The sequence below is a fragment of the Austrofundulus limnaeus genome, unplaced genomic scaffold, assembly GCF_001266775.1.
Source record: "Austrofundulus limnaeus strain Quisiro unplaced genomic scaffold, Austrofundulus_limnaeus-1.0 Scaffold216, whole genome shotgun sequence".
NCBI lineage: Eukaryota > Metazoa > Chordata > Actinopteri > Cyprinodontiformes > Rivulidae > Austrofundulus > Austrofundulus limnaeus.
The window spans coordinates 647,249-659,618 of record NW_013952618.1 but is presented as its reverse complement, the minus strand read 5'-3'; the positions used below and the strand labels follow the sequence as shown (position 1 = coordinate 659,618).

General features: G+C 40.0%; 1 protein-coding gene across 2 annotated transcripts in view; it reads left to right on the top strand.

Annotated features, from left to right (window-relative positions):
- cdh4 (cadherin 4, type 1, R-cadherin (retinal)) overlaps positions 1-12,370 on the top strand; it is a 369,348-nt gene that overhangs the window by 143,625 nt on the left and 213,353 nt on the right. For both annotated transcript variants that reach the window (XM_014019336.1, XM_014019335.1), the window contains exon 3: positions 3,756-3,779. In XM_014019336.1, coding sequence (XP_013874790.1) covers positions 3,756-3,779 — 24 coding nt within the window. The remainder of the gene's footprint in view (positions 1-3,755; positions 3,780-12,370) is intronic.

Here is a 12,370-nt window from a genome sequence, read left to right as displayed (position 1 = left end):
TGTGTGTGTGTGTATTGATTACTGAGTTGGTTTGCGTGCAGGTTGGCGTGTGCTACTGTTCTTCTTGTACGTGCCAAGAGGCCAACTGAGGAGGGAAGGAAAAGCAGCATTGCTTTCCACCATATGCCAAATCTGAGCCTGCCTGGGGTGAGGCGGCGTTGGTGGGAGGGGGAGGGGAGAGATACTGGCAAGTGCTCGCAACGGATGAATTCTTGACAGAGGGAGATGAATAATTGAACATGTGCGAGGCAAAGTTCTGTTGGGATGGAGTGGGGTGCTTTTCTACATGGTAAAGGGGAATAGAGACAGTCAGGCTGTTTGCAAGAAAATCTCTCGTTTAGATGGTGCCATGTTTGTTTTCTTGTTAACATGTTGAAAAGTTGCAGAGATTTTCAGATCCAATTAAAGTGATTCGCRAGAAGATGTGGGTGAGGGAGAAAAAAAATCACAGCTCGTTGGGCATCGATGCTCGTCATTGATCACACGATGTTAGCAATGCAACTGCTCTGGAGACTAAAGAGATTAGAAACCATAATTGATTAATACAGAATGTTGTTGGGAAATCAATGCGAGTTATTCCGTAAGTTCAGACATTTATTTAATTGGTATGCCTTCACATTCAAATGTTAATAATTTAGCAGACACAACCAACCTGCAGTAGCTGAAGCTGTTGAACAAACTTGCAGCTTCTTATTTCAAGATCTGAAGTGAAAAGTTTGGCCTCTTATACTTGTGGGTACGTTGTTTACAGACACATGTAACAGCTGATTTAGTCCTAGTGTAGTGAAGTTTTTAGAAGGTTTAAGAGATTAATACATGCTGTATTTGAGGCATTTTTCTGAATGTTCCATTTTACATTAATATATCTGTTTTATTTGTTCTCCTCAACCAGAAAATGATGCCAACTTTCTGCCTTTATAACTTGTCTACTGTGTACTGTATGTTACAGTACAAACTACCTTTTAATAGAGCTTCAGTATTGCTCTGAGACATGTGTCAAACYCAAGGCTCGCGGGCCAAATCTGTCCCTCATTAATATTGTATTCAGCCCAAAAGGCAGTACTTTAAATGTAAAACRGTTTTATGGCTTCTCTTTTTGTCAATGGATTTAGTTCATTTTTTCTCATGATGACAGCTGGACAACTTTCAAGCCAAGAAAAATAAATTAGATTTTTTTTTTTTCAGTAAGCTTTAATTTTGATGTAGAAAGAGCAACAAAGAATCAACTTCAGTTGTATTTTCCCTGTATTCCCTTTATATTTTAAAGTCAAATACTTGGATGCTTAGTGATTTATTTTTATTTTTTACTGATTTGTTGTATTGTAATAAAATATATCTTTAAAAAATATATAGACTCAAAGGTTTTGGTGGAGTAATGTAAAACAAAAGAATGCTAAAGATGTCTTTCTAAATGTATTAATTTTTGTAGCCATTAGAATATGTATGTTTTAAATGCTACATAAAATAATATTTGGAAAATGTAATCTGTATTTCTATTAGAATAATTTGTTTTAAAACATTTTTTTTTCCAATAAACACAGACAGAGATTGGCTTTTGGTTTTATTGGACAAAATTTTGAATTGGCCCTCTTGTGTAAATGTGTCTGATATCCCTGTTGTAAAACACTAAAAAACCCTCAACATTTAGACACGTTTTGTCATCTCCTGTTGGAAAAAAAAAGCTTTATAAAGTTTCTATTGTTTTACCTTTTTAGTTTTAGTTCTTGTTGTATTTTTAAATGTGCGTGCATGTTGTAATAGTATTAAGATGTCACAGAGACTACAGCAAAGGGGAAGTTTGAGGCCAACGCATCAGTTTGCTCTGGGCTTCCTCCCCTCGTTTGTAACAAATTGCTGATTTTGCTTGTRTTGTATGCAAATGTATTTGTGTGGAGTGGAAACCACATGATGAAGAGACCTAGAGGCAGGATGTGAGATAACCAGATGACCTCACAGTCATTTAATCAAATGCAAGATAACTCCAAGACCTCTGGAGGAACTTTAAAGATAGGACTTATCAGGCAAGATGATATTAAAACTGGCTCAGAGGAGGACCGTCAAAACATCATGGGAACTGTGTTTGCATTCAGTCTATGTTCCATCTTGCATAAATAAATTGATGTTAATTAAAATTGGCTGAATTCTAAGATTTATTTGTWAAATCGTATATGCTGTCATTTTGACCTCCACTCTGTAAAACAGGGCATGCATTGTTGTAACACSATGAATTTAGATTACTGCCGAGGTCAGGGCAGTGATGCAGGTGTCTCAGTTGTGGGTGACGACCCATATTTAATTTTTATTGCTGAGCAAAACGTTGCTAAAGACAGAGCTGTTGAACTTCAGTATATCATTACCTCAACATTAAACCCTAAAACCAAATAATTGTTTTATTTCTTAAATATTAAAACCTACAACAACACAGAACACAACTGTGTCTTCTCTCACTGTATATTTGAGAAAAGCTTGTCTCAGGTAAACATGACAAGTTTGAATTGTGTATTATTAGTCACACATTTCAAGTGATGTTGCTGCTAGTCCTCTATAGCAGTTTGGCATACCAACGTGTTCCAGGTGTGTGCCTTGCAGGAGTTATCAGGAAACCTACAAAAAGCACCAATCTAACTAATCWTATCATGGTATGCTGTCCAGTAACTGAGAGGCATTTATATCRAAACCAAAACATCTTGTGTGGCAGAGGTTAGAGAAGGTGAACCTTTTATCAAAGGTTGTTCAACTCATAGGACTAGAAAATATGTGTGGGAAATGCTCATCTGGCCCACTATGGGGCAAGGCCCTTTACCCACCCCCTTATCTCACACTTGTGAGACAGATGTGATGGTAAAAATGCAGAGAAAACATTTCCCCTCTAAGGGATAATAAAGGGTATTAAAAAAACATTATTTGGATCAAGATAGAAAGTAGAAGCAATCCATTTGAGTCTAAAGAAAATAATTTGTGTTGCCAAAAGCTGAACTTGTTATTTACCATTATCATTAAGTTCTTTAAATGAAGTTATTGCTGAGAAAAAGAACCAATGAAACTTTATACAGCCATTTTYTAATGACATTGATATTATTTGTGTAGAAACCGAGTGCTATGAAATATTCTGGCTTTAAAAATAATATAGGAGTTGATGGGAACTTGAGCTGTACAGATTGCTTCTGATCAAATCTCACAAGGCAACTCTAAAGGACATGAGAAGGTCAGCACAAACAAACGTGAGGAGCCTCCACGGCTGCCTTTTCCTCTCTTCTGCCACTGAACTGTGGCGTCTTTGTTCGAACAAATGCCTTCCAGGACGATGAACAGAAGTTTGTGTGGCGTGCATATGAAACAGACCTCAGGTTTTTTTTTTCCTGGGTTTTATTGGAGAAACATAAGAGAGACACAGATATCACATTGAGCGTTTGAAGAAGATGATGAATTCCACCGCTTCAGGCAATGACAAGAAGTAGAAGGGAGAAAACAAACTGTATTCTCCTTAAATGGAGTCGCCTTGATAATCGACAGAGACAAATGCGAATGACTACAAAGCTGTGACAGCAAATCTTCTCCAGCGGTCGCCTTACGTTCCGGTTATGTCACTGTCCCGCTATCGCTTGTGACTTTCCATTAATCCTCAGAAATTGAWCTGTTGTGTCCTCTTGTTTACCTGTGCCTTTGTTATTTTAATGCCACCTTTTCTGAAACCTATTATATTCTAATAATTGTGGTCTCTCTCTTCTCCCCTTCTCTCTCTCCCTCTCTGACAGATACCACCCTGTCCAGCGAGCGTGGTAAGTAGCACCGTCTCACACACTCCCTCGGTTTTAGAGCCATCTGCGTGTGGACTCCGCTAGTAACGGCACAGCGGCTGTTTGCGTTGATGTGGAAGAAGCCACTTTCAGAYGCTAGTCCCAGCGGGGGGGTGCCAAGCCACAAACATCATTTGCATCAACAGGAAGCTGCTTTCCTCTCCATCACATTGTATGTCACAGCAAATGTTGAAACGAGGAGAGGGGAATCAAGCGAAGACAATTATGAAAGCAGCATCCACACACCCATGAGGCCAATCAGAATTGGAATTTAGCATATTTTCTCTGTGTGCGTTTTGCCTCGACCTACTTAGTCAATTTACCCCCTTTTGACTTCGATAGTATTCAATAACAAGCCAAGAGGGAGAATCTATTTTTTTACTTTGTCTCTTTCCAACTCTAAAGCAGCACGTCTCCCGTATGGTCAAAATAAAGGGTAGATGGATTCCCCCTCTGTGGTAGCCTATTATTTAGCTTACAATCTGATTCCTGTCTGTTGTGCTCAGAGAAACACTTTAATCCCTTCATCAAACAGCTGAAAGCGAAAGTCCATCTGCTGTACTGTTTTTGTTTGTCTCGCTAATTTGCATGTGTGTGATTGAGCTTCGTTCAGGTGTCTGCTTTTAGCACAGTGAGAGGACCTGAAGCAGCCACATTGCTTTATGTCTTCTAGCTACACCTAAAGGTAGCATCTCCTTGGGTTGTGACTGATAGTTGCCTCAATTTTGAACATGTTCAAATAAATTGTACGAGAAGTTTTCTTTCATCCCTTTTTTTCTTATTCGAGTCACAGGCATCTCAAATGAGTCATTTTAGTTTKTTGTAAATTCTACAGTGCTAGGGCAACATTTTGCCACCTGCATGGAAGCATTCCTTTAACAGAAAATTGCCAGGAATACAGCCCAAAATGTCCAGGTTTAAAACCATATCTTTGATGAATTGTTAATAATTGTGAAATTAAATTAAACAGTGTTGACTAGTGCTAGTATACCGGTTCGTACCCAATACCATTTTTTAATTTTTTGTTATGATATGAATTTTCTGAATACCAACGTACCGGTTTATATAGCCTGAACACATTCGGAACATTTCATCACGGCCGCCAGTGAACTGTTTCCCGGGGGACACCTTTCCTCGCAGCACCGCTATGCACATTAGCAAGCTAATGTTGGCGTAACTGGCAGCAGGTGGCGATTCCACTGCTTATATTGACTGACATAAAAAAATCCCATTTTCTCCTTTGCTGAATGTTGTAAACATATCAGTGACGTGCAAGGTTAGACTACGCGCAACTTTAAAATGGAGACGTGGAGACGCATGGAGACTTTATTGTGCTTCTATTGTGAAAAGCCCGGGGGAAGTAGTTTTGTAGTAGAGTTGAGTAGACTGGTGTGCAAGGTGAGTCGTCCTGTTAAGCTTCATTAAATAACATAAAACAATAGACCCGATAATAATCTTTTCGCAACCCTCCTCCTTCACTATCGGACCAAAATGCGTGACTACAGTCTCCAACCAGGAGGAGAAGAAAATACATTTGGAGGAGGGACACAGAGACACAGACAGAGGTACATAATTGTACCGTAAAAGAAAAAAGTCAATAAGCAGTGTTTGTACATTTTATTGTCAGCTGACCTGCGATGAAAAGAAAAATACTGTGATATATCATGAAACTGGTGTAAATGTTGAAAATACCGTGATATAAAATTTGGGTCATACCGCCCAGCACTAGTGTTGACCACTTTGAATGTGGCAGCAGTTGGGTATGACGTAGGTCGAGGCGGAGAACAAAATAATGTGTGTGATCATAAAATACAGTTTTGCAGGGTTTGCACACCAAATTATGCCTTGATTTAGATCATTTGATGCTCCAAATTTAGCGACACATCTTGCTGGTTATTTGGTCGCAAATACTCAGTTTTCAGTGAAACTTCAAGAGAAAAATTGGAGTAATTTGTGCCTCTTTTTTGTCATTTTCTTGCAATTTTGAGTTGTCAACTATTCAACAGCCATGGCTCAGTGAGATACTACCCTGAGGGCACATCATCCCCCAAGTGTCGGTGTGACACTGACACAAAAAGTGATCTGGCTGCACTTCCTCTCTGCTCCATGAGCGATGACGGTTCTGAGCGGAACTGCCGAGTCATATAATGGCGTGGGATCATTCAGCTGTATATCCAGATGCTGCATGTCTGGTCTTTGAAACATCAAAGAGGCAGAAGGAAGAGAAGGGTAAAGATCTGGATCAGCTCAGGCGCTTGTGTTTATTTGTGCCTGTGTGTGTGCAAAGGTAACCTCCATTTGCTGACGAAGKAGACAATGATACGCATCACAGTGAAGTTGAGTGATTAATTTTTCATTTCCAAGCTAGCAACAATGTTGGGTTTTTTTTTTCAATCCAGCTAGACTTGAAGAAGGAGCAGGGGATAAAAAGTCAAATAAGGTGGACTTTTTTTAAAATTCTGTTTTCTGTGACTTTGACCTCCAAGTCTTTTTTTCTTCCTCACTTACTTTTCTTTCTTTGCGTAGCTGAACAGTTGCATAAAAAGAATGCTGTTCCACAATAAAAAGTAAAATAAAGGGATAAGTAATGGGATATTAAAACACAGCAAGAGTGTGAGATCAGTGGGTGTTAGGGCAAGGTCTTTTTGGCCTTGTTCCCTTTCTGTAATACATTCATCAGTAGTTCTTCCAGAAGACTGATCATGATTCATCATTCAGGGCTGGTTTTCCTACATGTGTTCAGTTTTAGAAGAATACATGAACATACATGACAGAGTCTACCTGCAGTGATAATGACACATACTTGAGCTTGTTCTTTGTGTCTTGCTGTTAACAAGCTCTGTCTGCACCCTCACTGGGGACCGGGAGTGTCTGATAGGCCTCCTCAATGTGAAGTGGCTGCGGGCGCGTCCTCTCCAAGCTTAATTGGCTGTACCTGAGGCGGGAGGGCAAGGTGTAATTGCGATAAGAGGGGAAAAAAAGCTGTGCTTGGCTGGTTTTAGTGCCCTTATCTATAATCTCCAGATTGATTATAGTTTTTCTGCCAGACGTGCAAATTGTTCAACCCTATCACCAAGACTGGAAACCATCTTAAACACAGAATATGTTCTGATCACCGACTCTCAGCTCTGCTCTGTTGTTTAAGTATTTATTTTCATTTATAGAAACTAAAAATCAGCTTAGCAGCTGTAATTTCTGACAGTTTAATTAATAAGGCCRTACCTTCGAAGTTAAAACTCAATAAGTCAGACTTAGAATGGTACTGAACACACGGGATACAAGCAGTAAAAAGGTAAGTGATTTTGTCCTGATGCATCTCAGTAATCCAGGTAAAAAATCAAAAAGAAAAAAATTGTATAGGTCTTCTGGACGGGTTCTTCTCTAATGAAACGTTTCGTCTCTCCTCCAAGAGACTTCTTCAGTCTGAGAGTTTCAGGCAAAATTCAGGCTTTTAAGCACTGCCTCCCTGTGACTGATACTCACATCACATGGCTATCGTTGACACCTAATTAACACCTATTGTTAACAGGGGGTGGAGTGATACTGGCAATAGCAGTGCTGTAGGAGGGGGACAACTGAAAACGGAGGCCTCCACCTCTGTTTAATGATGGATGGTCTTTCTTCACAAAAATGGCTTCTTTTACTCCTCTCTCAAACCAACGTTCCTCTCTATCAAGAATGAGAACATCCTCATCTCTGAAAGAGTGACCGCTGGCCTCTAAATGAGTGAAAACTGCAGAGTTCTGGCCATTAGACGTAGCTTGTCTGTGTTGGGACATTCTTTTGAACAGTGGCTGCTTTGTTTCCCCGATGTATAACTGGTCGCAGTCCTCCTGGCACTTAACAGCATATACAACATTGCTCTGTTTGTGCTGGGGCACCGGATCTTTGGGGTGAACCAGCCTTTGCCGTAATGTGTTTTTGGGGTTTGAAAGCCACTGGGACATTATGTTTAGAAAATAAACGTCTCAATTTCTCCAAAACACCCGCAACATACGGAATAACCACTGGTTTGGGTCTGGGTTTGGGGTCTTCATTTTCACCTGAAGGTTGCATGGAATCCTGTCTGTGTTTCCTGTCTGCTTTCAGGAAAGCCCAGTCAGGATAACCACACTGCTCCAGGGCCTGTCGTGTGTGTGATTTCTTTCTGCCTGGCTCCTGGGTTTGTAGGGACACTGTCTGCTCTGTGGTACAGAGTCCTGATCACTCCTAACTTGTGTTCCAGTGGGTGGTGGGAGTCAAAACGCAAATATTGGTCTGTGTGGGTGGGCTTACGATACACGCCAGTTTCCAACCGTCCTCCATCCGAAACCGAGACATCGCAATCCAGGAACGCCAACCTGCCATTTTTTACATCCTCTCGTGTGAACTTTATATATTCATCCACAGAGCTGATGATGTWAGTGATTTTATTTACAGGTGTTATGGTCATCTATCTTGAAAAAAGGGAAGAGTCCAAGATGAGTCCAGTGAAACTGATAATTGTTGTTGTGAAGTTTAGTTGGTAAACGATTTCTTACAGCGATTGAAGAACCAAGGTGCTCCAGAAAAGTTGTTTGGAACCAAAAGGTGAGAGGCAAAAATCTTCAGGCAGAGTGGCCAGTGAGAACATCAAGAGTGAGCTTTCTTAGTGGTAGTTCCTGTGGCAGGTGATCAACCTGAGCAGTCCTGGTGTGAGTGGAAACGTCCTGATGAAAAACAMCTTGAAGAGGAGTAAACAAAAGGGTAAGTATACYTTTTAACGTTAACAATAACTTTAACTGTAATCTTTAGCTGTAGCTGTAGCTGTAACTTAAGCAGGCTTCTGAACACTACCCAAAACAGAGTGATGAATCAGCGAAGATCAGGAGTCCAGATGGAGCTTATAAAGACCAGGAGCTAATTAGAGTGAAGTGCCAACAGGTGTGGTGCTCATGAAATAGGAGGGGAGGGTATGAAAATCCACCATCTTCACAGGTGTTTTTACTGGTGTATTCTTGCTTAGCTTAAACTTAAAAGTGATGTTTAAAATTTGTGTAAGCAGTGATATTATTGTGTGTGACTGACTTCAGTAGAACGCTGTGTGAGGCTAGCATTGATGCTACAAAAGTAAAGCTAGCAGTAGGCTACAGTAAAAAATGTTTTAAAGTTTACTGTACCTGTTTAGAGACAAAAGAATGCAGGGATGGGAACACGGACACTGAACGGACAAATTGATAGCTTTTTCTCTTTGTGTTGGTATTTTACCTTCGATAAAATGTTTTGAAGCAGGTGTGCATGGTTGCACTTTTTCTGSTCAAATTCAGCTCGCCCCATTGCTAGAACCCAGCCTGCATCTTAAAAGTACTCTTTCTTTGTGGGCATGAGTGGTGATTGCTATGGTGTTTTTATGTCTAAACTACAGAGAAATACATGATTAGCATTTACTGCTAAAATTATTTAGCCAGGTTATTGAGCACATCAATAAAACACAAATCCTGTTAGCACACACTGTCATTCCCAAATCCAACATTTGAGGAAACAGGAAAGCAGTGTTATTATTCCTTAGTTGGTGTTTAAGTTTGAGTAAAAGTATATGCTAAAAAACAGAATGCTTTACGGACATGCAACTGGAAGAAAAACACATGACTGACTTGGCAAAATTTAACATGATCATTGTTGTATTTCCAAACATTTACAGTTCTTATTGAATTTTTGCGCTGTGGTAAAATGCAGCTTTCACACATTGTAATGTGTAAATGAACTGGCACTGTAGTGAATTGTAAGTAAGTAAGTAAGTAAGTAAACTTTATTTCTATAGCACCTTTCACAGAAAGCAAAAAAAATAATTAAAAACAATAAAACAGATCACAGATATAAAAACAACAATTAAAACACAATAAAAAGCACTTAACTAAAAGCCTGTCTGAATAAAAATGCCTTAAGATGTTTCTTAAAAGAGTCAGTAGAATCTGAGCAGCGAAGGGACAGAGGGAGAGCGTTCCAGAGCCTCGGGGCCACCACCTGAAAAGCTTTGTCTCCACGGGTTTTATAATGGGTTCSAGGGACCATCAGCAGCATTTGATTAGAAGACCTCAAAGTMCTGGATGGACAGAGAGGCTTCAGAAGGCCCAGTATGTATTTGGGGGCCTGACCATGAAGTGCTCTGAAAGTTAAAACTAAAATTTTAAAATGACTCCTCAAAGTCACAGGGAGCCAGTGCAGAGAGGCTAAACCAGGTGTAATGTGGGCTCTCCTGTGGGTCTTTGTTAATAACCTCGCTGCAGCGTTCTGCACAGACTGAAGCCGAGTCAAGGAGGATTTGTTTAGACATGTAAAAAGACTGTTGCAGTAATCTAAACGAGAAGAAATAAAAGCGTGAACAACCATCTCTAGTTCCTTTTGTGACACAAAAGATCTCAGCTTTGAAATGTTCCTTAAATGATAAAAACAGTTACGAACTGAAATTTTACAATGACTGTCAAAAGACATAGAACTATCAAAGACAACACCCAGATTTCTGAGACTATTTTTCACTGAAGGGGTTAAAAAAGCAAGGTGCTGCCTGATTACAGGGATTTTATCATCAGGGGCGATAATAAGAGTTTCAGTCTTGTTTGCATTTAACTGCAGGTAGTTGTTGTTCAGCCATGTTTTGACTTCTGACAGACAGTTACTGAGTTCAGATAGTTTGAAGAACTCGGGTCGAAAGGAATAGTACAACTGTATGTCATCAGCATACAGATGGTCGGACACATTACTGTAATGTTTTAAAATACCTCCTAAAGGGTACAGGTACAATAAAAAGAGGATTGGGCCCAAAACTGAACCTTAGGGTACCCCACAAGACAGCGGTGCAACATCAGAGTAAACCTGATTCATAAAAACAGAAAAAATTGCATTTTATTTTCCTTACATCTGACTTACATATGTTTATTACCTCCGCCAAGGGAGGAGGTAATGTTTTTGGTCACATATGTCTGTCTGTCTGTCTGTCGGTCGGTTTGTGGACAAAATTACTCAAAAACTTGTGGACAGATTGTCATGAAATTTTTACCACATGTCTGTATTGGGCAAAGGAACACACCATTAAATATTGGTGATGTCCCAGATCACGATGCAGATACAGGAATTTTTCATTTAATTCCAGCGAATCAGCCAGGCTATGCAGTGTCATTATGTCAGGCGCATGCCCGTAGGAAACAGGAAGTACAAGTCGCATCGCTAGAACTACACCTCCCAGGATGTCTACTATTGGGAAAGTTGTGATTATTCTGTTATCAACTAATATTGGTGACGTTACATGCTGTCTGGAGATGTAGAGAAAGAAATGTGATTCTCTTCATGTTACGGGAATATCTGAAGACACCGAAAGTGGGGGGAGGGTCCTGCTGCAACCGAGCCGAAGCTGGACTGTCCGGAACAGCTGATCAACCATATGAGGCACCCCCTCCACATAAGAACTTTTCTGTGTGATTAGTCAGAAGTTCATGGCAGTGTGTGTTTGTACTAAAAGCGCTCAGATACTGCATGTTGCTTTAACTGCTTGTTTCAAAAAAAATTAAAATAATAAAAAAGACAAGTTGCTTCCAGAGCGACTGTACCAGGAAGCAGCAGTTTATAAACATAGTCAAACCATTAAAAACTCAGAAAAGAGGTTAAAACAGACATTTTACATGGTGTAATCTGACTGATGGACACTTAGAAGTTTAATCCAGGACCAGTTTGTGGATGAATAATGTTGGGTGATGAGTCTCTGACTTTTTTTTTTTCGCATTGGACTCCATCAGGAAGAAATCCCATTCATACTGCCTGATTAAATTTTGCTAAGTCAGAACTTATGTCTTTCCATCTCTCCTTCTGCKCATAACTCTATTGCAGGATGGGAGAAATTGGCCTTGGCAGAGGTTTGCACTATCTTTGAGTGCTTCGAGTTTATTTTGTTTTACTCCTCCACAAAAGTCCAAACTGTCTTCCTGGGGTTAACACCTTGGTTTTAGAGATAAAAATGCAATGTTTATAGCTGTTAAACAACATTGATCTCATTTGGACTGGAATGCTTTTGCCATAATCTGGCTGTTGCCCACAAGTTTTCTAACGTGGAACGCCACGGCATGTGAACCAAATGCCTTTTATGTAGTCTCCGCTAACCTCCCCGTCCGCCCTCCTTCCCCTCGCCTCTTCTCTTTCACTGATTCTGAGTAGCTGTTAGGGCTGAAAGAGCAGCTAATGGGTTGTGCAATGTCTCCAAAGCTAGAGCAACAACAGAAGTTAATTTCTCAGAGCTCTTCTGAAACAAACACAGGGTGCAGAGAAGAGAGGTGTCAGGAAAACACATCCGCTTTCCGCTAATACGCCACCAAGGCCCTTTTTCTTGTAAATTTTAATTGTGGCAAAGCCTTTCAAAAGGGTCCAGGATGCAGGCTGACAATTTTTGATATTTGTTTGAAAAAATGGTGAAATTCCTAATTATGATTGTAAAATTACACAAGTGACACAGTTAAAAAGCCAGTTGATCCACCTGTATAAAAGGATAAAGATTTGCTCATTGATATTCCTGGTATCAAATATATTCAATTTATGGTAATTTGTATTGTCTTGCAGTATAATTGCCC